General features: G+C 41.3%; 2 protein-coding genes across 10 annotated transcripts in view; both read right to left on the bottom strand.

Moving 5' to 3' along the window:
• LOC140319478 (WD repeat, SAM and U-box domain-containing protein 1-like) overlaps window positions 1–11,928 on the bottom strand; it is a 50,241-nt gene extending 38,313 nt beyond the window's left edge. For 2 of the 3 annotated variants that reach the window (XM_072397126.1, XM_072397125.1), the window contains exons 1-9: window positions 11,307–11,928; window positions 10,414–10,601; window positions 8,792–8,878; window positions 6,613–6,706; window positions 6,062–6,095; window positions 5,865–5,905; window positions 5,395–5,501; window positions 4,835–4,864; window positions 1,564–1,740 (exon numbers count right to left, since the gene is read on the bottom strand). In XM_072397126.1, coding sequence (XP_072253227.1) covers window positions 1,564–1,740; window positions 4,835–4,864; window positions 5,395–5,501; window positions 5,865–5,905; window positions 6,062–6,095; window positions 6,613–6,706; window positions 8,792–8,878; window positions 10,414–10,601; window positions 11,307–11,704 — 1,156 coding nt within the window. In that variant the 5' untranslated portion in view covers window positions 11,705–11,928. The remainder of the gene's footprint in view (window positions 1–1,563; window positions 1,741–4,834; window positions 4,865–5,394; window positions 5,502–5,864; window positions 5,906–6,061; window positions 6,096–6,612; window positions 6,707–8,791; window positions 8,879–10,413; window positions 10,602–11,306) is intronic. The other variant, XM_072397127.1, reaches the window with a different exon arrangement.
• Window positions 11,929–13,152: 1,224 nt separating this feature from the next.
• LOC140319474 (bromodomain adjacent to zinc finger domain protein 2B) overlaps window positions 13,153–26,120 on the bottom strand; it is a 41,076-nt gene continuing 28,108 nt past the window's right edge. For 5 of the 7 annotated variants that reach the window (XM_072397115.1, XM_072397118.1, XM_072397116.1 and 2 more), the window contains 24 exons: window positions 24,501–24,593; window positions 24,354–24,415; window positions 24,057–24,122; window positions 23,336–23,401; window positions 22,893–22,937; window positions 22,691–22,717; window positions 21,919–21,984; window positions 20,965–21,105; window positions 20,320–20,574; window positions 19,328–19,551; window positions 18,171–18,245; window positions 17,827–18,061; window positions 17,664–17,726; window positions 17,439–17,583; window positions 16,709–17,352; window positions 16,202–16,463; window positions 15,870–16,025; window positions 15,588–15,748; window positions 15,080–15,285; window positions 14,772–14,907; window positions 14,174–14,320; window positions 13,768–14,045; window positions 13,437–13,580; window positions 13,153–13,306 (listed from right to left, as the gene is read on the bottom strand). In XM_072397115.1, coding sequence (XP_072253216.1) covers window positions 13,159–13,306; window positions 13,437–13,580; window positions 13,768–14,045; window positions 14,174–14,320; window positions 14,772–14,907; window positions 15,080–15,285; window positions 15,588–15,748; window positions 15,870–16,025; window positions 16,202–16,463; window positions 16,709–17,352; window positions 17,439–17,583; window positions 17,664–17,726; window positions 17,827–18,061; window positions 18,171–18,245; window positions 19,328–19,551; window positions 20,320–20,574; window positions 20,965–21,105; window positions 21,919–21,984; window positions 22,691–22,717; window positions 22,893–22,937; window positions 23,336–23,401; window positions 24,057–24,122; window positions 24,354–24,415; window positions 24,501–24,593 — 3,845 coding nt within the window. In that variant the 3' untranslated portion in view covers window positions 13,153–13,158. The remainder of the gene's footprint in view (window positions 13,307–13,436; window positions 13,581–13,767; window positions 14,046–14,173; window positions 14,321–14,771; window positions 14,908–15,079; window positions 15,286–15,587; window positions 15,749–15,869; window positions 16,026–16,201; window positions 16,464–16,708; window positions 17,353–17,438; window positions 17,584–17,663; window positions 17,727–17,826; window positions 18,062–18,170; window positions 18,246–19,327; window positions 19,552–20,319; window positions 20,575–20,964; window positions 21,106–21,918; window positions 21,985–22,690; window positions 22,718–22,892; window positions 22,938–23,335; window positions 23,402–24,056; window positions 24,123–24,353; window positions 24,416–24,500; window positions 24,594–26,120) is intronic. The other 2 variants (XM_072397120.1, XM_072397121.1) reach the window with 2 other exon arrangements.

The raw sequence follows: 26,120 nt of genomic DNA, 5'->3' as shown, positions 1-26,120 counted from the left end.
TACAGCCTTGAGTTTTGGTTCCAGCAAGCAACAAATACTGCGTTTATTACAGCCGAGGATTACATAACCTGCACTGCTGCCTTCTGACATCACTACAGCTTCGTTTGTTCGTTAAACCCAATAATGATACAAGCCTGATGCACATTTTCCACTGAGCAACATTTGAAAAGTTTGCTTTAAATTCAAATGTAGAAAGTGAGACATTTTAGTTGATCATTAAAGAAAACATTAGCTCATCTTGAATTTGATGGCATAAAAAACCAGAACCATGTTTACCACTGTGTAGCATCCCTTCTTTAACAGCAGCCTGAAAACATCTGAAACTGAAGAGGACCATTACTGGACCTATAAAAGAGGAAAATTGTCCCATTCTTGTCCAACATATGATGCTAGCGGCTCAACAGTCAGGCAGGCAGGCCAGTCCAGCACCTACACTCCTCTACTACGACGCTTTGTTGTTGTAATAGCTGTAGTATACAGTTTAGCATGGTCTTACTGAGGCCTTCCCTGAAAAACTGGATGGAGGAACATGTTGCTCTAAAACCTTTCAGCTTTGATTGTGCCTATCCAGATGTACAAGTCACCAGTTGCATAGGAGTAATATTCAAAGTCTTCATAGTTGTTCTTGAGGAACATTCTGAAATTGCTCAAGAAATTGTGGAGCCATTCTTGCAGAATACTGGACCTGTGTTTCTAAGTCCTTCCAAGAGACGCTGCCTCTGTAAGGTGCTCTTTGAAACCCAATCTTGCCATTTCTTTTTAGTTCCACTTAACACACATTTTGTTGCCCCTGTTCCAGCTTTTCTTTAGATGTGTTGCTGCCATCAAAATCAAGCTGAGTTAATATTCTTTATGAAGTAGTAAAATGTCCACCATAACACACACTGATTAGAATGAATGGATCAACTCAGATATGTTGGAGCAGTGAAACATCATGCATTTCAGATGTTTATCTCCAGACTAAATAAACGTGCACTAGGGGAGGAAGAGGTGGAGGTTGTGCAGCGCTCTGATGGGTCGGATTTTTCTGCCTCTGATGTAAATGTTACTTTGACACCCATCACCCACCTAAACATTCCTGCAGACCACGTACTCTCCTTTATTGTTATGACACTATTCCTTTAAAACATGACTGCTCTGGTGGAGACCGTAATAAATACACTTATAAATACAATTATTTGGTGCTTTGGACTCTCTGGCTACAATTTGTTCAGAGACTGTCGACCCTTTTGCCCTTGGACGGCTCGGAATGAACTAATCTTATTGTTAGAGAGATTATTAGTGTTTGTGGGGTAAAGGTCATTCTGCGGGGTGCTGTCCTCACTGCAGGATGTGCGGATGTATAAGAAGAGTGACATGTTCCAGCTCCTCATCCACAAATCAGATCACTATGAAAAGCAGCTTATATCATGGCTTTCAATTCACTTATGTTTTCGGATCAGAGAGTAAATCCCCACAAAAACACTGAATGTCAAATGTCGAATGCCTGTGTGTGTGTGTGTGTGTGTGTGTGAGTGCGCGCGCACATGTACACGAATATGCTCTACTGAACAACATCCTCACCGATTCCCAACTCGGCCACGGTTTCCTTGCTCAGCTGGTTCAGCTCTGGTCCGTCGATGTTGTTGGCTTTAAAGGTGATGACGAGCTCCTTCAGTCCCTCCTCGCACAGCCAAGCCTGCACATCCTGCTCTGTCCAATCAGCGAGCAGCAGGCTGGAGTGACCTGGCAGCTTCCTTCCTGCAAAAAACACACAACAGGATGACAGGAAGTGCTCAGCTTTTACGCCCCAATCTCCTACAAACAAACAGTTTCCTTCAACGCTCCACAGAAAAGGACACATTCCCTCTGCGGTGATTTGGGAGCGATTAGCACTTTCATGTGCACCCACCCACAAACAGCCACGTATAAACACACAGCTGTATTTCCATCACTTCTAAGAACACAACTTTAAACAAAGTCTTCATATTATAAATTATTCATTTACGTCAACAGGCCTTCCCCCGCCGCAGTGGAGAGGCTGGATCTCTCAACAATAACACACATGCACTGCTGACCTCACATGCAGGCATGTGATCCAAAGAAAAGAAACCCCAGGGTTATGTTATTTCAGATTGTGCCAGCATGAAGCTCATCAACCTTCAGGACACCATCTCAGCGAGCAGCAGTCATTTTTCATACACGGCGGACACAAACTGGCCCGTTGTGCGTCGGCCTTGTTAATGATATCTCACAGCTGTCTCATAGTTCCCCATCGCCAACCATCGGCCTCGTGAAGGATCACGCTGCAGACAAAGAGGTGTTGGGTTTCCCCTTGTTCTTTTCTTTCTCAACTGAGCCCAAAAGAATTTGTTTAAATTTTCCACCACATAACATTTAATCCCCCTAAAACAGGTCTGTGGTTGAGCTGCATTTTGATCCTGCTGTTTATGGAAAAACTGGTTTTATTTGTTTTGTGGAAAATAAGGACTCGCTGTTGGATACCGAACCTTCTGAAGGTTTGTATTCAAAGCAGCCATCTTCAATCGTCACTGCAGGGAAAGCTCAGCTCAATTAATTAATGATAAATCAGTTTGGTTATAGCAAGTTTCCCCAAAGAAATCCAGGACGGTAACCAACATGCACATAAATAAGTCCTCCCCTAACTGGAGGAGTCTAGATTTAACAGTAAAACTACAAAGGCAATGTCCACTTATTTAAGTCAGATAAGTGTAACAGTAACAGCGCTTCCTCTCTGCAGCACTGAATGACACAGGAGAGCATCTGGAGTCTCAGAGTCTGAGTCATGGAAACACATGAAACATGAAAACCTCATTGCTTCACTACAGTCTGGGACTGCTGCAGTGTTCAATTAGGTGGACAAATGAGGCCTTTTTCATCATCCTTTACTTTCAGCTTAAAGGATGAGGGTGATGATACTCTATTTTCTTTTTACTGTCATATAATTAAACAAAAAAAAAAAAAAAAAACCCAACAATGAATTAAACTTGCTAATAGGTTTTGCCTGCAAAGCTTAATCCTGATGGCATATTTCACTCTGAACCTCACTGATGCACAAAAACTAAAACCAGGTCATGTTTTGCACTCTGTGCACGTGACTTAATTATTTTTCAGTCAGCACCACATACTCCATCATCCTGCAGCTGCAAATTCTCACTAGCATGCAAATACTTTTTCAGTTCACAGAAAATAGTCAAATGCAGACAAACCCACTGATACGTCCTACTTCAGTACAGTTAAAGACATTTTAATGGATTTGTAAAGGCCTGAATGTGTTGATACCAAAGTGCTTTTCTGATTCAAGTCACCTGGATCAGGTTCGTTTACAGGGATCACAATGGCCCACATGCAGGTGCTTTTTAAATGTACACACTCAGCTAATCTAAGAAAATCTCAACTTAAAAGTAAAACCTGACAGATTTATGTTGTATTAATGTTATTGATTTTTCATGAAACATGAATAAAAACTGTAACGTGGAGATCCATAATAATTGATTTTTGGATCAATTGCACCCTTGCAAAAAGGTATAAAGGATATAAATATATTTATTAATTCATGTGGAGTTACTCTTCCCTCTCCATTGCTCTTCTGTTAAAGCAGGACATCTCGTCAGTACACGGAGTCTGTTATTTCAAACGTTGCACCAGGTGGTCTCAACCTGACTCGAGTTCAGATTAACAGGACTGATTAATATCAGTTTTGTAGGTAGGGAACAGCACCTTGTTTGTTTCAGATACAGTGAGTGGTGTATGAAAACTGAACACTACATTTTTCAGTTTGACTGTAGGAACAATAAGCTTAAGAAGATGTTAACGCCTCTAAAAGATGACATGATTTTCTTTTAATATAAGTGGGAGGAATAATAGTACATTTACAATCAGACAAGTAATGTGCACTGTGTTGTCATTAGTATGAATAACATACTGTGCAGACAGATTTGGGACAACACTTACTTTGAGCCAAATAAATGGCAGATCATATCTTGATCTTATTCAGTCTTTTTTTAAAAAACACTGCTTCATTATTGTTAAATGGTTGTCTTACTGGCTTTTCATGTGTTTAAATGACCATGGCAAGCTCTTAGCGAATCTGGGAAACACGGCCCTTGTTAAGAGGCACTACACACACTTTTACTGTACACAAGGAGCATCGATATGCCTAACTTTAACAGTGCAGACTGCTCACAGTGATGATACTAACAAAGCTTAGCAGCTACACTGGTTACCATGTTCGTCACCCTAGTTTTGAAAATTAGCATCTGTACATTTTCTTATGAAATAAACAGGAGTCCAACATGAGTGGCATTGGTTTTAAAAGGGATTTGTTTAAAAAAAATTAAAAATAAATAAATAAAGATGTTTCCATAAACTTTAAATCAAGGTAAATTATGTTTGTGAATTTCAATAAGAAACATCAAATCAATACAAAGTTTGATCCTAGTCAATCTGGTTTAGCACCAACCCTCTAACTGCTATTTTAACTCATGAACTCACATGAAAAACCTGATTTTTCTTCTAAATACTTCAGTATGTATAGATGTGTTAGGATTAGAGTAATAATAACAGATCGTCATGGTTTCATTTTATTCATAGTTTTTGGTTTGTATTTGCAAAGATTTATTTAGGTCACATCCCAATATCAAAGGATAACCACAAAGCCATACAGCCTCCCGGCACATGCAAAAAGATAAATTGTAAGTCAACAATAAGGCGTTTTTAAATGGATCCAGACAGGAATCTTCTAAACATAAGTATAACATCATTGGTAAAACCCAGAGGCTAACCAAATAACCGGAGATTTCCAAGGGCATAACAGAGCAATGTATTCATTTACCTTTACTAGACGTCTGCAGTGAATCAGCGGCTGCAGAAAAACAGAAAAAGGAAATAAGTTTAATGTGTGATAAGACTGAAAGAAAGAAGATTAAAGGGGTGACATGAAAAAAAAGATAGGTACTGAAGTTAAAATAGAAATGTTAAATCTCAAAGCAGAAGAAATGTCATTGTGACCAATTAACATGACTTATGGCAGCTGCACCGATTACGCTTCAAGACCTCCAGATGATCATCGACTGCACTTCTCCATTTCAAAATGTTGGTTTTTTTCCATGTTGGCTTAAACTTCTTTTTGTTTTAGGTAGCATTTACCTCCATAACAACAGCTTTCTGGGGCTCAGTGGTAGTTTGCCCAGCTGCATCAATAAACAAACACAATTCTTCCAGCAGACATTACAATAAGACATGCGCGTGTAATACGAGCTTCTCTGACTGTATATCTCACAAAACGCTCTTTTGGGAGGCTTTAGCTCTGCAAACAGCTCTTGCACCACTCACAGGAGTGGGATTGTACATTTTAAAAGGACCAACCCAAACAGTTCTCTGGTCATTATTTACCAGTTTGGCCATCCTCATCTCCTATTCTCCACACATTGACCGATCTGTCCATGGAGCCGGTTGCAATCAGGCCAAAGGTGGGGGAAAAAGCAACGGCAGTGACATATCTGCAGGAAGGAGGAACAGGAGCAGGAATGTGAAGGGTGTGTGTTACAGACTGAAACTGGCACAGGAAGAGATCAGCCTTAAAAGTCAGGTTCCCTCAACCCCTTAAAAAAAAAAAAAGTGTCTCAGATCATCTTAAATCCTTTCATGCACTTCAAAGCGCTCTGCTGGTTCTTACCTGTGATGCCACATCAATGACTGAGCAGAAAGCAGAATATATTGTTGCATCACTGCACCTCAGAGCTTCGGGGAAAAACTAATCAAGCAAAAATCACATGTTTTGATCTGAAACACTGGGGCTCCGATTTCACTGTTCGTCTGAGAGCTGCAGAGATTGTATCGCAGCGGGAGGTGAGGTAATTTACCTGTCATGTTGTTTCAAAGTGTGGAGCAGGGCACCCAGGTTCTGTAAACACCGTACAAACAAAACAGAATCAAAACAGAAATGTTTGGCATCTGTGTTTATGGAGAATAATTGTTGAGACATCTTCTTTGTCACAGTTTACTAGAGAAGAATGAGGAAAAATGTATACTTTCATTTTAGTGTTTGTGCTGTACTCACCGCATCATATATTGCTACACTTTTATCCACCGAGCTGTTGAATAATTAGGAGAAAAAAAACATCAAATTCATTGGGAAAATCTACATCCATGAACCTACATAACAGAATAATCAAGGAAGATGGGCTTTTTGTCTTAATCAACATTAAGAAACAAAAGAAGAGCACAGATTCATCTTCAGTATGTTTGAGTTTCAGCCAGGAGAAACAGAAGGACCCAACAGGAGCCACATAATAACAAAGTGCACTCCTGTGGCCGACTGGGAGAACAGCAGGATCAGTGCTCAGCAGTGGCATCTGCTGTTCACAGCTTAGAGAAGAAAAACACAAGAGCATTAAACACAGACTGCTTCATTTAAACTTAATTTACCTCAAATGGACAAATAATTTCACAGCAAATAAAAGAATGAATTCAATTAATATGAAAAAAAAAATGGAAGAACATGAGCCGATAATCAATATTCAGTTACCAAAGCAGGAGGTATTTATTTGTGCAGCTCACATACGTGAAGCCGAGATGAAATGATTTTTGTTGGTGTGATGAGCGCCTTACCCAGAGACAACCAGCTCTCCATCACAAGAGAAAGCACAAGACAGAACAGGAGCTGACTGGCTGGTGAGAGTGTGAAGCAGCTTCATTTTGCAGGCTGTGAACCAACACATACACACACTTAGAAAAAAATAAGGTTAGGTCTGAATTACATCTGCTGCTGACCCCCTGCCACTGACCAAGAATAATAAAATTCAGCCTTCCTTTCAATTTTTTAGTGACTTCTCCCTCCTGCCTACAGACAAAAGATGATTTTTGTTTTGTAGAAACATGAGCTTTCACAACTTTTAGGTATAAAGTACCATAAACTGGGAATCTGTATCTGTGGACGTTTAAGTTGTACATCACCATTACAGCAGCCTTTGAGTTTTTCTGTCCACAAAGTAAAAGCAACTAATGGGTAAAGCCATGCTATAGATGCAGGCCAGCAGCAAAAAATAAATTATGTAGCCTTGTCACGAATTCACAACTGTGATTGCAAAACGACAGCCTCCTCACAGGAGGTCTGAGCAGTCTGATGAATATAAGATCAGAAGCATGGCAGCGACTCCTACATTTAATTTGACTTTCTGTGCACACTTATGAACCCAAAACATTTCATATTTTGACTCATCAACTTAACGTCAATTGTTGATTTTTTTTTTATTAAATTTCATTTTAGCTATAAGTAGAAACTCTTCACTACTACAAATCTAAGCTGCACACGTCTGAACGTCAGTCCTGAAAACAGAACCTGTCATTCATCAATAGCTCGTATAAGTTCCTGGGCAAGGGATTACTGTGAGGAACTGTTGTCAAGCACTATACGGCGTTACAGTCACAATCGTTACTGTGTCAAGCCTTAAAGCCTTATGGCTAACCTTATGCAGAGCTAATGTCTCTATCTTTTCCATCTTTTCTGGAAGAAAAGGTCACTTTGGGCCAGAGATGAAAAGGACTGAGTGTTATAAGCTAGAAGTCCAAAAGCCAGGCTCTGATGTTTGAAGTTGTATCTGTGCGCTTGGTAAAGCTCATTTGCAGTTCTGTGAGGGCAGCGTCAATGAAGAAAAGTACACTGAGTTTTTAGAGTAATATATGCTGCCATCAAAACAACGTGTTTTCCAGGGAAGGAGGTTATGGGTTCTGGACTCGTCTGCCTGCAGTTCTGACCCGTCCCCAGTTGAAAACGTGTTGAGGATTTTAATAAATACGACAACAACAATGACCCTGGAATGAGAAAATCTTAATCTTGTTGGCCAAAACAAATATAGCACATACATTTTTAAAAAATTTATAAAATATTGTTAGCAATCCCACTTTTAAAATTGTTCACCAGAATCACCAACACTTTGAGTCTCTTTTCATAAAATACTGGCAGAGGGTTTCAAGCATGCGATCCCCTCGCCAAGATGAGACAAACCCACAGCATACAAAGACCAGCTTGTTGCAGACTCTGTCTCATCTGAGCAGCTGCATTGTAAAGAAATAAAATGAGGACAAACACTGTTTGGTGTCCCTCTACAAGCTGCTATGAAAAGAGAAAAAATAAAAAATTAAATCACCATGGACTCGGGTCATTTCAAATCTTCTCAAGAAGCTGTTACCACGGCAACACATCTCAGGAACTAACATCATGGCATGTCCACGCACATAATGAGAATACAGCCTGTAACCTGGTTACACAACCTGGGAACATATAAGAAATATGCTGGCGAATGTACAAGATATAAATGTGTCTGTATGCACCTGATGACCTTCAAAACACACACACACACACACACACACACACACACACACACACACACACACACACACACACACACACACACACACACACACACACACACACACACACACACACACACACACACACACACACACACACACACACACACACACACACACACACACACACACACACACACACACACACACACACACACACACACACACACACACACACACACACACACACACACACACACACACACACACACACACACACACACACACACACACACCTGCTTTATTTCAGCAATAAAGTCTTAAGGTGATACATTATTAATGAGTCAGCCTGTATTTGATTTAAAGCCCTATTCTTCAGATAGATTTCACCAGCCAGCAGTCTCTTTCACCAACATGAGAAATGGATTGAGGGAGTGTTTGGTTGAGGAAGCGGGCAGATCATTGGGGGTCGGCCTACCTGCTCCTTCGTGCTGGGAAACGATCCATATTTTCAGCTGGCTGTCCTGTCCGCAGGAGGCCAGTCGAAACTCCACGCAGCAGCTCTCTGCAGAACAAAAGAAGCCACATCCATCCCTCAGTTCATGTTTGATGGAGTCCAGAAAAAGAAGATAAACACATTCTGATGGCCTGTTTGCTTTGTGTAACAAGCATATCCTTTATAAGATGAGTCTGTTTTCTGTAGAGTTAGACTGAGAAATAAAACATAAGTTGCCTCTGAATTTCAAAAGTGCGATTTGGCTACAGGCGAAAGTTTTAATGTGTGGATGATGAAGTGATCTGTTCAAAGCTCTCAAGTTAATGAGCAAACATTCTTTCTAATGTTTCAAGAAAGATTAGTGGGATATTCGGCTTAATCTTGCTGAGGGGAAAAGAGAAGCAAAAGTTTGGGAACCCCCCGATATTTCAGTTTCTCATATCCTCTATCAAGGTCTCAGATTTTGATTTGCTTGTTTGTTGACTTTTATTGCAAGGAAAATTCAAGTTATTGAAATTTCTAAGCTTTTTTAAATTCTGTACCTCTCCAAAATGTTTAAAATGACTTGCTCAAAGCAGCTGCCAAGTTGTGTGAAAATGTTAAATAATTGATGCTCATAAGGAAAAGATGACAACGAGTCATCAGGAAGCTGTTTTTTTTTTTTCCCTTTTTTCCCTTAGTCTGCCAAACTAAGGTCTGGAAGACAACTTTCCATGACGACTGCTTGCAGGATTGCTAGAAAGTCTAATCAACATCCCTGTTTGACGGCAGAAAACCTTCACAAGGATTTAGCAGGCAGTGGAGAGATGGTGGACCATTTGACTGCGCTACACCTGGAAAAATATAATTTCAATGGAAAACATTTCTTGCATCCCTACCACATCAGGGTCAGAAGCTTGACAACTATTACCTAAACTTGCCTGTATTCTGGAGGCAAGTTCTGTGGACAGATGAAGTTAAAATCTTTTTGACAAAAGGTGTAGATTTTATGAAAGAAAACCTCTCTGTTAGACACATTAAAGCCTACTGATCGTACTTTGGGCTTGTGCAGTAGCCAGTGACACAGGGAGTATTTCATTGGTCAACGGAAGAATGGATTCAATTCATTCTGGAGATCAACATGCAGAGGTGCAGGTTTCTTTCATGGCCATTCCATCACTTGACCAGAACATAAAAAAAAATCTGTGGACAGAAGTTAACAGGAAGAATGGGCAAATCTCATCCAATGTTCCATCTTTAACTTGGAGTGAAACAGAATGATGTTTTATCCGCAAATCTATCAACAACTTTTTCCTGTTAGAAAATAAAATGTAATCTGCTTCTTCTTTTACTTTGCAAAGTAATACAGAGCCATTAACCAAGAAACATTTGCAGATACTCAGACTCCATAGAGACAGCTCTAATTTATGTCACGCTTGAGTTTCAGTCGTAATTTTTTCCAATGGGACACAACAAATTTCCCCATTCACTGTCATCGTATCTAAGTGGTGGTAGAAATCTAAGGAAAGACCTAAGCTGAGAAGAAAGAAAAAAAAATAAAATAAAAAAGTCTGCGTGTCTACAAGCGTGTGAGATGAGCCCTTTTAAAAAAATAAAAAACTCACCAACTTTAAACTGAGGTGCAAAGTTGCAACAAGTGACTCCCAGGTCGTGAGCGTCCTTTACAGCGTGCAGGAGGCTGATATCAATGTCCCAGAGTTTGAGGTCTCCATGGGTGCAACCGGTCACAAACATCTGGCCACAAGGAGAAAAGCAGCAAGCCGCAACACTGGCCTCGCTCACCGCATTGCATCTGTGCAAAGATCAATGGGCAAATCACATTACAAAAGCCTTTTAAGTTATTTATTCAAAGTTGATGGAATTGTTTGCGCCTGTGGTTATTCTTTGATTTTCTTTAGCCGCAGCGGCCTCTACTGTAAGCAGTAACCTGTTGTTAGAGCTGCGCTAAAGTTGTCCTGAAATTAGAACTCTTTTGAAGCCAATAAGCCTATTGTCATGGGTTTGAAGTGCGTCTCTAACTTGTTATACTGCATACAGAGGAAATACTCCTGACAGCTGTGCAATGACTCCACCTGCTGATAATGTTCGGCTGTGAGATGATGCTCTGTTTCTAGGCTCTAAAGTACTAATCTTTACTCTCAACCGTTTTCTTGAAATGCCACTTTTGAAAATCAAACAATACTTCACAATGATTTGCTCATTTCCTGAATGAGAAACTAGTTATATTTTGTCTTGCTATGTGACGTCATAGTAACCTGAATACATAAAATAAGACATTTAACATGCCACTCATATCAAAGCTGACACCCATCACTCTTGTCTGAAAGTGTAAGCTAAACCTCTAAATGTAAAGTTAAGCTTCTAATATTTTATTGTGTCATCGTGACAGCTTCCCATAGTAGTCGTGAGCATTTCCAGGCTACATTTAACTTTAGGTCGGAAACTAACCATATGACGGCTCTTTCATTGGTGGTAGACAGTGCTTGGGAGGTGGTACCTGCGGAGTGTTTTAGAGTGGAAGTTCCAGAGGGCCACAGTGCCGTCACAGGCCCCTGCCAGCAGGAGGGAGGAGTCCGGCGCCAGTGCGCAGACTCGGAGCGGACTGCGGCCCGGGTGCTCGAGCGCTGCCATCAGCTCACCTGTCTCCGACCTCCACGCCCTGGTGGACCCGTCCGTGGAGCAGCTGAGCAGGTAGCTACCACAGAGGCTGAAACAGCAGCTGTGAACCCCGTAGCCATGACCCGTCAGCGGGGAGAAAGGAAGCTCCGAAAAGTCAGCCGTGTCATAAACACGTAGAGTTTTATCAACCGAGCCGCTAACCAGCAGAGCCGGAGAGAAGGCGCAGCAGCTCACCTCGTCTGTGTGATGTCGCAGGGTGCGAATTAGAGACACCATTTTGTGGAAGATGCGTTTGCTCGGCCGAGGGAGCAGCTCGCACACAAGGTGGCGCAAAATGCTAAAATGTTGAAAACAGGAAGTGGCTGACGAACACCTAACGAGACTTTACCGGTTGTCTGCTGTCTAATGTGACGAGAAGAGACGCCAAGCTGTTAAAACGTTGCTCCTCGTTTGTAATGAAGGGCTTTTCCACTTCTTCTTCTTCTTCGAGCACACCAATAAAATCAGTTAATCACGCGCAGCTGTTATCTGTCATGTGACCCGGACTTATCGCTTTGTGTGTTGCCTAATTATAACGTGGAGGTAAAAAGTACACAAAGTTTTCCGTTTAGACTGGTCATAGTCTAGCTGTACTTAAGAGTCATTTACTGCCACGATTGAGGTACAATTAACAGCTCCAAAACGGTAACAACAATAAAACTAAAGGTCTAATAAAAAAAAAAATAAAAAAAAAAACAGGTTTATTTTTTCCATGCAGACATACATTTAAATATTGATGAGTGTAGGAATGATATTCCTACAAAAGTCACTACTCATTTCACAGTTTTCCTAATAAAGTACAGTTACTTCAGGTTTCTGGCTGTTTTGAGGCACCTCCCGTGGACCGTATCTAAATATGGTTATGGGTTAAAGTCCCACCTCTGTCCACACAGGGAAAACGTTTGGAGATTAATCGCACGGTAATATGCACCACATCGCTTCAGATGAAAGGCTTGTGTAAATGTTTCCCACCTGTATCCTGTGCGGGACAAATGCAGAGCACACACTGCTTATTGAAAGTCCATCGTCAGAAGTCAGAGGTCAGGCACTGCAACACCGAGGAGAGCTTTAAATGGATATTCTGAGATATTTCGCGCTACGATCACAACTGCTCCGAGTGCACACAACACATGTAATAAATGGGCCTCACCAGTGACAGAATTAACACTGTGTTTCAGATCCCTCGTTGTATTTTACTCACTGCAGATGGACAGTGGTCACCTGGAGCTGCAAAGCAGTAAAGAATGAATCACTTCCTTGCTTCACGTTCATGACAATATTCCGATTTTTTTTTTTTATTCAGCCTTGTGCCACTTTCCTGCTTTAATAAAAACAAAAAAGCAAACATAAATATTTGAGAATATAAATACATACACAAAGTTATGTACCCACAGTGGAAATCAATGATTTACAAATACAACACAGACTTGAGTATGTGCATATTGTCGAGTATTTTAATAAACAAAAACACTATTGCACTTGAAGACATAAATCCTTGAGGTGTGATTGCTCCACCACAGTTAGTCCCGTCCTTTCACACTACACATCTGTTTCTTTTAATAACTGTGCACTGATTTTGTGTCAGTACACAGTGAAGAGATGGGCTCCATCACAAAAGGAGGAGTCTGATATGTTGATAGTAGTGTCCACAATGGGATTTTCTCTCCTCCCCTCCCTCCCTCCCTCCCTCTTCACTGCAGCAGTTCAGTCCATCGTTTGTCAAAGAATCTCCTCATATTGTGGCCGGCTCGTCCGATTTCAGAGTTGTCCTCGTTGAATCTTTCGCAGTTGTCGAAAACCAGGTTCACATCGATGATGAACGTTTCCAGATTCAAGTACCTGTAACCATAAGAAACCATAAGAAAAGAAAACCGATTAGCAGCGTTCAAAACGGAACTGGAAAGTTATGAATGAGGTTTTGGAAATATAAGCATGTGAAGTACACATGCGACCGTGAAGCAACACATACAGGTTGTTGGCGAGCTTCTCCTTGATGGTGGAGAAGTCCATGGGTTTCTTGATGACTTTTCTGTAACCGGGGACGGCTTTGTGGTTCACCGGCGTCAGGAAGGGCCACGCATCCTGATGGGCCTCCAGCTCAGCCAGCAGCAATCTGGGGGAGCAAACAGCAACAAAACTGAACTTTGGGTACAGCAAATGCAGTCGAACTGAGTTCAGGATGTAGTTTCACAACAAGCAAAACATCAGTGTCTTGATTCACCAGAGCTGGACTTCTCAAACAAAAAGCAAAAATGGATGTTGCTTTGTCTCTTCATTAAAGAGCATCTGCTCGTACGTACTGGCACATTCCCAGGCCGTTGTAATTGTCCTTCGATGTTTTGGCTTTTTTTGCACAGGCGACAGGGCTGTCATTCTTTGCCTGGGAGCCTTCATCTCCTTTCCTCTTTTTGAACTCCTTGGTTCCTCTCTTTGGCACGTTGTCTCTGCCGGCATCCTCCTCCATGAAGAGCTCTCCTGCTACAGATGGCGTAACATTTCGTTTGACCTCACCGCATTTCTTCCCTCCTCCAGCTGTTCGGCTCTGTTGCCTCCTAGTGTGAGGAGTTTGACCACTTTCCTGAATGACAGAAGACGCACAAGACCACAAAGGTACTCAAATAATGTACCATCTATCTATCAATACAACCATGGTAAGAAAAATGTCCAGAATCTCAGATCTGTGGGAAATCACTAATGATGATGTACCTTTGCTACACAAAAAGAACAAAACCAGTCTCCGGCAGGCACGGTGGTGATCTTGGGATTATGACAATAAGTGTGGCAGCCTTTGTCACAACCATCACAAAGCAAAAGCAGCTCCTCGTTATCTCCTTTTTGACAGAGCTGGCAGTGCTGAAAACACAGGAAATGGTGGTAAATGATACTGCACATCACTACAAAATGTTGTTGATTAATTAGAGTGTCCTCATCCAGAGTGGTAGAGGTCCTGTGTTAACACTTAGAAATAAATCTTCCCTTTATTTTCACCTTTTGATACACAAAAATCTAGCTTTGTCAATGCCAAATTTATTTTTGCAACACACTTGCACAATTAAACTAATAGGCCATAAAAGACAACAAAAAACACATTTATGGAACAAAAGCTGTGTGGAGTTCATTTTAAAGGCTTTTTAAACAACTAATATATCAGTGTTCCTGAAATTTAATGAGAACCCAAATGCAACCTTAAAGACAGGTTTTCACAAAGAAGACATGTTAGACTTGTGTTTAACAAATATACATCTCACATTAAAATATGGAAAAAATGTCTGAATAAGAGAGACAGAAGTCGGGCTGCACTAACCACTTTCATGATGGCTCGTTCCCAGGCTATGGATTTCTGTAGCTGCTGAATGCAGAGCGACAGCTGAGCTGAGCTGCAGACTTGGCCGAGAGCTTTCCGCCACAGTCTCATTCCAGGAGCCACATCCTCGTCACTGCTGTAGAGGCACAGAAAGACAGCCCGTTTATAAATGATCTGTGGGGCATGACCAGTAACTTACACTTAGAGGATGCCAAATCCTTTAACGGTGTGCTGCGCCATCCACTGTTAAACCGTATCTCTAATACCACTGGTCTAAACTGGTCTGACTTTAGGATCTCTGTAGGTACCTTCGCTCAATGTTCCTCTCCAGCTCTGCCAGCTTGGTGACCGCTATATCAAGAGGATTGTTGGGTTGCTGCACCATGGAACCAAGAAGCTCTTCCTGGCGGTTTTCTTTCTGATTCGTGTTTTCCAAGGCTGAGGAAGAGGAGAGCTTGTGCTCATGATAGACGAGATCCTTACTGTCTGACTGGGGCTCATTGGGCATCCATCCCTAATGGAGACATCAATGAAATATGGGCATGAAAACCCAACGATTAATGACAAGGTTTATATCATACTTGTTTGTCTTGTTTGTCTCTATGTGGCCCTGTGATGGACTGGCAACCTGTCCAGGGTGTATCCCGCCTCTCGCCCAATGATCGCTGGGATAGGCTCCAGCCCCCCTGCGACCCGACCAACGGATTAAGCGGGTATAGAAAATGGATGGATGGATGGGTATATCATACTTAAAGTTGGGGGGTTTCTTAAATGTCTGAGCTGTAACCAGATGAAAGAGGAGATATTTGCTTGTACCTTGACCTGGAGGCCGGCAGAGATGACTTTTTTCTCCAGATTTTCGACCTGCTGCAGCAGGCTGATGTCCACCTCCATGGCCCGCTGCTCAACACACCAGCTCTCCACGATCTCCCTGCTTACCTCCTGCTTTTCCAGCTCCGTCACATCAAATTCTGCTACTACAGATGCATTGAAACATTCCAGTTAACTGAGAGCAGTTCATTTATGCGTCACCACATAGTAAAACAACACTCCTCTCTGTTCGTTCAAGGAACACTAAGCAGGGAAACGGGAACACACCGTCTTTACTGTTGGCACAGAGCTGCGTCACATGCTCCAAGTGTTTCTGAAACTGTTTCTGCAAGGCCTTTTCTCTGATGCCCCGACTATTGAGTGTCTTCACCAGTGTGTGCAGGTTCTCAATGTCTGACACTCTCCACCAGCCGTGCAGCATCTCTGCCAAGGCACACATATACACAGATTTAACAGTGACTGTCATATGATTTTCTTTTTGTTGTTGAAGTTGTTTTACAGACCATCATCACAGCATGTAGTCTGGCGCTCTCTAAAGCACTGAATAGCTTTAGTCCAGCACATTTGATGTCTACTTAGTGGCAATATGCTGTTCTTACCCTCAGGGATAGGCTGAGGACAGGGGTAGTCCTGGGTCTTAGCTACCTCCGCAGCAGGGAATAAGGCACATGAGGGCCTGTTATTCTGAGGCTCTGGAGTCACACTCATGTTAACAGAGTTAGTATCTGCCACACAAAGGACCTTGTTCCCATTACCCTCTGCATGCTGGGAGGGTAGAGAAGTGCCAGAGAGGGGCAGGCTGGGACTTGTTGTCGAGCTGAACACGTCAGGTGGTGTCAATCTGCTCTGATGAATGCCAGACTTTATTTGCCGAGAAAGAAAGAAAAAAAGAAGAAGGCACACACTTTGAATTAGGATCAGATGATAACTCTATCCCACTGTTATGTGCATAATGTATAAAGCAATATCTAGGAAAGAGAGAGTTTTTCATGCAATTCTAACAAAGGAGATATGGCCATGTCAGATAGAATAATTACTGATACATATGTCAGGCTTAAAAAAAGAAAAATATGACAGAGAGATAAAAATCACAGCAATTCACCAACCTGAGAGATGGGCGATTGGATGTTATTGATCCTAGCTGTCATGTTGCAACTTGCTGTTGCTGGGGGACTAGGGAAGAGGAAGGAGGGTGGATTGTAACCGATGGGTTGTGGAGAAGAGGAGGCAGCTGAAGGACTGGAGCCAGAGGTCATGGAGGACCCGTCGCAAGGAGAGCGGGGCAGGAGGCTAAACCACTCGCTGCTTTTTTCAGTCAATATCTTGGACAGCTGGTCGTAATGAAGGATAGATTGAGGGCTGCGGGTCAGCCAGTGACTGTGTTTGAGCTGGTTGGCACTGAGAAGAGATGATATTGAAGTATCTGTTTTATCCATCTGTGATATAAGATAAGAGGGATAAGATGCAGTGGTAGGAATTTCAGCAGAAGGAGTGTTCTGAGCATTGATGTCTGAATCTTGAGCCATTTTGGCTATTTCCAGCAGCTTGCTGAGTTTAGATAAGGAGCTGGGTTTTTGGAGGAAGAGGTTATCTCTTTCTTGCCGACACTCAGTATTGGTTTCATCAGTGTCTGTGCTCTGTGCTGGGATGGAATCCACAGGCTTCCTCGTCTCCTCTTGCGGCTCTTCCTTTACTCTGATTGGGTGGGAGGCCTTCTGTCCTTCAGCCTCCTTCTGAGCCTCCTCATAGCCTGAGAAACATGGAAGTAATGTCAGCTCTGGCATTGTGAATTAAAACATTAAGATTTCAATCCTGTACATCGGTTATGGTTTGCACCTCCACCAGTCTCCAAGCCTTCAACGAAGATGCCACCGCACTGTGGAAGGACCCAGTAACGCCTCCTGTATCGGTCCTCACCGATCATCATCGAGCGCAGTGAGTGAGAAGAGTCAAAGAGCTTCTGTCTAATCTGACTCTGTAGCTGGAGGGAGAGAAAGAATATGAAAATGAGCTCTGAATCTATAATGGAGACATGAAATTTCTCTTGAGAGTTTAATTCACCTTGTATGTCTTCTCAATCTGTTTCTCCAGTTCTTCGATGCTGGCTGAGTTTGCGCCGTCATCCTGTAACAAAAGATCTCCTTACTGAGAGGCCAATTCATCACACTGACATTTGCCATAAGAAACACGCTGGCTCCAGTTAAAGCACTGTGAAACCTCTGACCTCCTCTTCACATATCTCTGCTCTCTTCCCTTTCTTTCCCCCCGATTCTTCATCGTCCTCGTCATCGTCGTCTCCTTGATCCTCGCTGTCGTCGTCGTCCTCCTCTTCTTCCTCGCTGTCCCCTTCTTTCCTCTTGCATTTGTTTCTGACAGCTCGGGTGCCAAAACTATGGCTGTCCTCTGCTCCCGTGCTGCTGTCTTTCTTTCCTGTGGTCTTGGCGTGGATATTCCTCAGTCTTAGACAACAAGAAAGGCCTCTTGTAAGGTTTTCAATCGAACATAAAATGTCTCAGCATACGCTGACACAACTTTTTAAATAACAGCTTAGATAGCTCGTGCACTTACTTGCGAAGCTTTCCTTCGAGAACCCACTTATCCTTCCTCAGGTTGGTCATGTAATCTATGTTCTTGTCAATCTCACTGAAAAACACATAGCATTAATGAAACTGACATTTCCATCAATGATTTTCCAGGCTAAAAAGAGGCTGATCCTGATCTAATACTCAAGTGTTAAGGGTGGCCTAGTAGCCCAGTAGTTAGAGGGTGTGCTGTTTGAGCACAAAAGCCCTTGAGCAGTGAATCCCTGGTTCAATTCCTTTTCAGTCTGGACCTGAACTGCATGTTAAACATCTTCTCTTTCCCCACATTTCCTGTTTCCCTTCACTGAAACCATCATGAAGGATCTAAATGTCAAAAGGATGTAGTGGTGTTTTAAATATTCTCAATAAATTATGCAGCGGATGCGTTTCAAAGTGTAATAGTAATAAAAAATGTAGGATACAAAGGTTGATGCAAACTTGTGAAACAGCCTGTCGGGCCGTGGGTTATTATATTCCTTTTCGTACTTGTATTACTCCATTACAGCTTAAGTCGTCATGAATGAAACAGACCAGAAAATTCCACTTTCATGCACAGGGATTTAAAGAGTCACTTTGGTTGGATTATTACCAAAGGAACAAACCTAATATTTTGTGGAAATTTGTGTCTGAAAATTGACTGACCCACATACTGAGCCCCTTTAATGTACGCAGAAGACTAAAATCCAGAAATTCCCAAGAAAAAGAGGACACTGAGCAGTGCTCCACATTAACCCGTCACATTATGTCGAGTGGGGGAATGTTTCCGCTTCAGAGCTCTGAACCGTTTAGGTGATACCTCTGTTAGGATTGAAACTCTTCCTACATTAATGCGAATCTGTGTTGGTGTGTCTAAGGAACACAAAACTGATGCTAAAACTACTGTTGCAGTGCAAATGTAGGCATAATCTCCCACCTTACAATATTTGGGAACGCTTATTGTTTAACTGTAACTGCAAATTAGACTTTAACAAACACTCATCCACACAGTACAATAAAAAAAAGTTTTCAACAGCAAAACAAAAAAATATGACCTTAGCGGTAGACTATCAACAGTACATTAAATCAGAGCATTTTTGGTAGATGAGCAGGCTTTACATGAAAAAAAGAGACAACATGAATTTCAGGAGAAAGCAGGGTCCTCACCTGATCACAGCCTTACTGCAGCAGAGCTCATTAACTAAGAATGCCAGCATAGAGGCCTTCTGTGAGGGACTATGGGCCTGAAAAGCTTTGGTCTTGAGGCTGAAGGCCAGAGCAGCCACCTCTGTCTGTTCAGAGTTCCCATCCATGTAGATCTGCAGGATCTCAGATGCGTTGTCTCGGTTGATTACCACATTCGTCAAGTGGTCGCCCAAGATAGTTTTGATCTTTAAAAAAATAAATAAATGTAGCCACGGTGTTTAAAGAAACTTTTTTTTTTTAAACTACTAAGTGTAAACAAGAATTAATGCTAATGTGCAGTAAGCTTTAAGTAAGCTTTCAAGTAATAATCTCTTCCTGATGCAAAGTGCTTAAGGGACCACCGGTTTAGCCGGCCTTTTAACACCCTCTGTTTTAGATGTGCACTAAAGAGACAGTGAAAGCCTTCTACCGGAAAATCATACGATATCTTTTAAACGGCATAATTACGGTCCACAGTGCCATGATCAATTGGCTTTTGAGGGATTAACAAAAATCCTAAACTGTATTTAAAAGGTGGATGAAGACACTGGGCTTGTGACGCTAAAAAAAAAAATCAACGAGTCATTATGATGCCAATAGCTGAATCCTCTCTTTCTGATCAGTATGTCAGAGGTCCTGTTGAAAATACTTCCACAACACATAAAATATGCATATTAAGCACCCCTCTCAGCTCTACCTTCTTGTCCGAATATGGTCACTTCCGGCTTGAAACATACCAAAAGAAAATGTCTAAATACTAAACTCATGTTGTCAAGATGTCTAGCTGCAACTACTTCTACATCTAAAGCAGTGAAAGGCAGTACGTATTTCACATTTATGTCTGAAACGTTAGAAAATACCATAGCAGGAAGGGGCTTGTGCCCGTACGTAGCGTATATGTAATTCACAGCAACAGCAAGCGTTTCTAATTCAACAGCTGTACAAAAACCACAGATGCAGTGACAGACTCTCACCTTGTGCCCGGCGGGCATACCGGGGTCACAAACAGCCGCAGAGAGCATGCTCACAAGCAGGTCCTGCACCCTGTGCATGCTGCCCCCGATGTTAAGCAAGCCCTCCTGAAGGTGTCTTAGGGTGAGCGTGTCTGAATTTAAGTCTAGTTTCAGGACCTTTCCAAAGCTGCGCAGAAACTGCAACACCATCAGGCAGTCGGAGAAGGTGTTCCCTGGTAAGACCAGACCAGGGATACGAGACAACTCTGGAAGTGGCTTGATAGAGAATACACGAGAAAAAAAAAATTAAAAATTAAAAACATTAAATGCTCCCCATAATCAAATAGTCATACTAGTCATACGTGGTCAACATTATGACAATAGCGGCCACTTGATGGCAGCATTGTGACCTAAATCTGTTTCCATGTTAATCAAATCCAGATGCTTTCACTGAAATTAAGCATCTATTTTTGAGGTAAAAATTTAGTGAAAATCATCAAAAGACTGTTAAGCATACAGCTCCTTATTATACTGGGTTATTTTTTTGTTGTTCAAAAGTTAATAACAACCTAAAATTGAATAAAATCCCAGCTCAGGTGGAAGAAATTGTTTCCACAAATTTTCCACAGTTTGAGGATGGTGACACTCATGAACTCATTTTCATACCTGATGATCTGCTAAACACATGTCTTCATTTGGCTTCTTCAGCTCTTTTGCTTTCTCCAGTTCAAGTCTTCTGAGCTCCAGTTTCCTCTCCTTGTTCAAACGTTTCTCATCCTTCTTTTCCTTTTTCAGACGCTCTTTCTCCTACAGCAAAGTCAAAGACAGGCCATCAGTAAGCACTACCAACAAGTGTGGCAGAGAATGATTGCTAAATGACATTTGTGCAAAAATTAACGTTGACAATAAAAAATAACATTACAAAGGTTGTTGCAGGACTTTTACTGTATTGCAGGATACCACACAAACAGATTAATTAACAAATTAATGAATAAGTAACCTTGTTTAGAGTGTGGCTATTCAAATGGCCCTTGACAGATTTCGACACGTTATATAAAGTGTGTGCCTTATATATATATATTCATACAGTCGCATTGTACCAAAAAAAAGTCCTTAAAGAACATACCAAAAGAAATGTATATATATATATATATATATATATATATATATATATATATATATATACATACACACACACACACACACACATATACTCAGAAACCTCAAATCATTATCAAAAAAGGCCTTTGATTATGCTTCATTCTCCATAGTTAGATAAACTCATATCATTCTCCACTATTTCAGCTCACAATGTTCACAAATTCTCTGATCAGCAACTACACTTTGTATTTTCACATGCTGCTAATATACAATATCACATCTGATATCACAGAGAGCTTTCTTACTCAAATTATTCATATAATCTTTTACACGTTCGAAATCTTTCTTAAATAAAACGATTTCTTAATTAGTTTTCTTCAGCTCATGTTTGAACGTGTTGTCCTTCTGACAGCATCACCGCAGAATTCTGCACATTTAGATGAAGTTGCTGCAGGGATGAACTGTAAAGCAGAGAAAGCGAGGGCAGAGTGAGCCGTCATGTACTTAGCAGTTACTCGCCTCCGCCTTCTTCCGGGCCTCTACGGCTTTCATCAGTACCATGTGCTGCCTGCGTCTCTCCCTCTCCTGCCAGGGTGCAAACATATCGTTTCAATCCCAATTTAAAATGGTCACCATCACTTGCATCACATAAAAACGGATAATGGACACAACAGAGGTGTGGCTCACCATTAATACATTGCAAAGCATGCGGTTTCAATGTAAAGCTATGCAGCTGCTCAAAATACAACACCAAACATGATATGAAAAAGCAAATGATGGTGTTGATGCATACACACAACAACAAGCTCATAGTTAGAAGCAGTGATGACAAAACTAAAACTAGAAGCAGCAGATCAAAGATGCTACAGCAAAATCTAAAATACTGAATGGATATCCAATCAGCTGATGATCAATATCATACAGCAGTCCATGAGACTGTGATTCTTAAAATAAAATAAAGGACTCTGAACACACACCACAATCTTTTCAAAGCAGACACGATGCTATAAATGCCTCTTCTTCACATGTGAGAATGCAGTGCAGCCTGGTATTGATCTCTAAGAAGGTGAGTTATTTTTGATCATATCTGGGTGAAAAATGGATGCATTTCTACAGGGAGACGAGCAGTGCGGACATATACAGCCAACTGCGTCTGGAAAAGTCATGCAAAGGGATGCGATACAGTACGACCACAGCAAATGCTACATGTGGTCCACTGCAGCGAAGCAACCATCTATCACAATGCATGCACAACAAGCTGTTACATATTCAGGAACAAACATACTCATACCATATCTAGTCTATGCCTCTCCAACTCCTGATGGAAAGGGTTGTTTTAAGTTTAAAGAAGAAGAAAAAAGGCACATGAAACTTCCAGAGTGTAAAATGAAAGAAAATATTGTGCAAACAATGACCAGTTGGAACATTTTTGAAACAGTGTCAACACAGAGTAAAGAATTATTTCACCGTCATTTTGTAAAGGGTTAAACTACCTGATGCTTCAGAATGACAGCTTGAAGTCTACGCATCTCCTTCTCCTTGACAAACACGAACAACTCGGTTAGAAACAAACAAAAAAAACAACACAAATCGACATGATTTAACAAAAAAAGCACAAAGGGACCATTTCTCTGTTAGCTTATTAAACAATGATTGCTAAAACTCCCACTAAAGAGCACTGGCTTTATATGAGGTGCAAATGAAGACGACTCCATTCATAAATACATGTGAAGTGGAAGGAAATTATCCAACACTTGATAATTACAGCAATACAACGATGTAATCGAAATCTCATTTGTACCGACAAGCATTACAATAAAACCATAATGTTGCAGAGAATACATCCAGAGAGCCGGCGGTATGTAGGTAGAGCGCACTGGCTGATATAACCACTGATGAAGCAATTAAAACTCATTGCTCATAAAACACTTGTCACCTTGTTTCGTTTCTCAGCTTCCAGTATTTTGGCGTTGGCTGCTGCTTCTTTTTTCCTTCTTTTCACCTGCATGTACAAAAAAAGAAAGTTATACAATCATTAACTTTTTAAACCGATAACACCTCTTTTCTCTTAACACCACTAAGTGAAAATAATGCAGGGCACGAGGGCTAATGCTCAACGTGTATGAGACAGGGAGACTGCAGCTTCAATCTGCTCGACTGTCTAGTGGTTCAAAGATGATATCACTTTTTACAGACCTTAACACTCAAAGACAAAATGGCTGTGGTTATAATGAAACATCAGCAGCTGCTGAGAGTAAATTAAGCTAAATTTCTATAAGTAATTATAGCCCCAGTGAAATCCTGTTACGAGCCACCTGCCAAGCGTGTCAACTGAAATTTGATTCATAAAGGCTGAAATATCCCCCAGTTTGATTCAGAGAGGGAATGCAAAATAGGTGTTTCACCTAGCCGTGGTAAACTGTGGACCACCTCTCACTTAATGCAATACTGTGGTCTGCATTAAGCTTCAGCACGGCCTGGGGGGATTTTCATATTCAATGGCACTTTTGCGAGAAACCAATTAAGCATTAGTCACAAGTACCGAGTAAAAGTGGGGACGCGTAATTTAGGAATAGCCCTTGGTTTTCCTATCAAATCCATTCAACGGCAGAAGGGAAGTGTTCTTCAATGTTTCTGCAATAACTTTCAGGACTAACCTCAAGAATTTGCTGTGCACGGAGTTCTTTCTCCAAACGAATTTGCTGAATGCGCTTGATCTTCTCCTGGTAAAAGGATGAGGGCGAGATCAAATGAATTAACTGTTAAGTCATGCGTGTTATAGGGTGGTGCAGGGAAGAAGAAGCACAGCGGGTGTATGCAGACGGGAGAGGTGTAGCACTTTGAAGAGTCGCAACTTTCTCGCAGAGTTATTCATCTGCACTGAGAACCTTTTCACCTCTGAGTGAATGAACAGTGCAGCTGCATATAGTACCATGAATAAATAAAATACTTACTTGTTGTTTCAGGATCTTCATCTCTTCCCTCTTTTTCCGCCTCTCCTCTGCAGCTATCATTGCTTGTAAGCACAAACAGACAATGTTTGCACACAGCACCATCATCTAGTTTGGAGAAGTGTGTGATTAGACGGCAGCCGTTTTTACCTTGTTGCTTCCTGGCCTCCTTGGCAGCTTGCGCCATGGCCTGTCTCTCCAGCTTTCTCACCATTTTTATCCGAGCTGCCTGTCGAGCTATTTCTGCAGCAGGAGGACATAAGTGAAGGATAAATTCAGAAGCTCCATCGAGTTAAAAGCCTCGATGAAAAAAAGCAAATATCCCCTCAAGGGTCCCTCAAAATGATGATAATAGCATGGTATCCAGGGAAGTCTTTGCATGTTGGTTTTGAGGAGCTGACACTATCAAACTTATTGATATGAACTTGGTTCGTATTGTTAAAGCTTTCAGACGTTCTTGGTGTAGCTAATGTGAAAATGAAACAGGCCTCACTCTGGAATCGCTACACTTTGAGGATGCTGATTCGGGACATTTATGTTTGCTTGATGTAAAACACAGATATGACCAAAGCTTGTGTAAACTAGAGGAAAGAATTATGGAATCATTCAGTCGTGAAGCAATAAAAGCGGAGTTAGAAATAAACGTGCCGTGGGAGATTTTTCAGTTTTCAACCATAGTGGGATCCAGACTATTTGCTGGCCGTGTCATTTAGCTGATATATCAGTCCTGAAGAAAATGTCAAATGTTTTTTCCTCTGCGGCTGAAAAATGAATCAGTATCACCAAACCAAAAGTGTCATTTTACTTATCACCCAGCATCACATTCATCCAATAATCCACAGTCACATTCATAGCCCACTGTCACCTTGTCTTCTTCTGTTGAGGCATTAGTGATGTTTTGTTTGACTTTTCTGGCTGTAAATCTCCTTGTAGTTCAGTGACAAACACCAACTCTTGTTTCTACTCATTTGTACCTTTTAGGCGTATTTGTTTGAGTTTCCTGTCCTGACACTTGCTCCTAATTTTAGACATAGTTGATGGGGAACAACCAACATCTTTTGCCACACGGGGACTTCAAATACCTTGAGGGAATTTTAACTGTTTCCACTGACAGCACTCTTGTTGGGCCCGTTTCCTGCAGATCGGCCAGGTGAAACAGCTTATTAAACCCGGCAAACACTCTTAACTACTGCCTCATTTGCATATTTAGACTTGTATCTGTTTTAGAAATGGAAATTAAAAGTTGATTTCGCATTTTTTCCCTCTACTTCATCTTTTTTTCTTTGTACAAAGCCAGAATATCAATCTTTGAGTAATATTTGTGATTTACTTCTTTTTTTTTTTTAGAAAGAATAAAAACCAATATAACATCCTTGAACTGTGATGATTCGATCATTTTTGCCAGGGGTTATTTATATATATATATATATATGAGGAGAGCAAGGAGATGGTTCGACTTTTCTGTAATCGATCCATAATAAAGGCAAGAAAATCATTTGCACCGACCAGAAGAGCAGAAGAGAAATACAAAGTTACACCGCAAACAAGCAGGAGCTTACTGAGAATGATGGTCATGTGGGACATGTGTTGCAGTTTAATGAGACGTGTTTATTATCTACAATAACAGCATGAGGTTTAGGAGATATCTTGTGAGTGATGGCTTATATCTATAGGTGCTAACGACTCTGAACTACAGCAAGAAACCAAACTGTGCAAATGAGAGGTTAATTACAGAGCACATGGCTTCCTCTGTTTGATTTTGAACATTCC

Source organism: Leuresthes tenuis, unplaced genomic scaffold (assembly GCF_036924035.1).
Source record: "Leuresthes tenuis unplaced genomic scaffold, fLeuTen1.0.hap1 SCAF_12, whole genome shotgun sequence".
Lineage (NCBI taxonomy): Eukaryota > Metazoa > Chordata > Actinopteri > Atheriniformes > Atherinopsidae > Leuresthes > Leuresthes tenuis.
The sequence above is the reverse complement of the archived record's forward strand: the minus strand, read 5'-3'. Positions and strand labels throughout refer to the sequence as shown.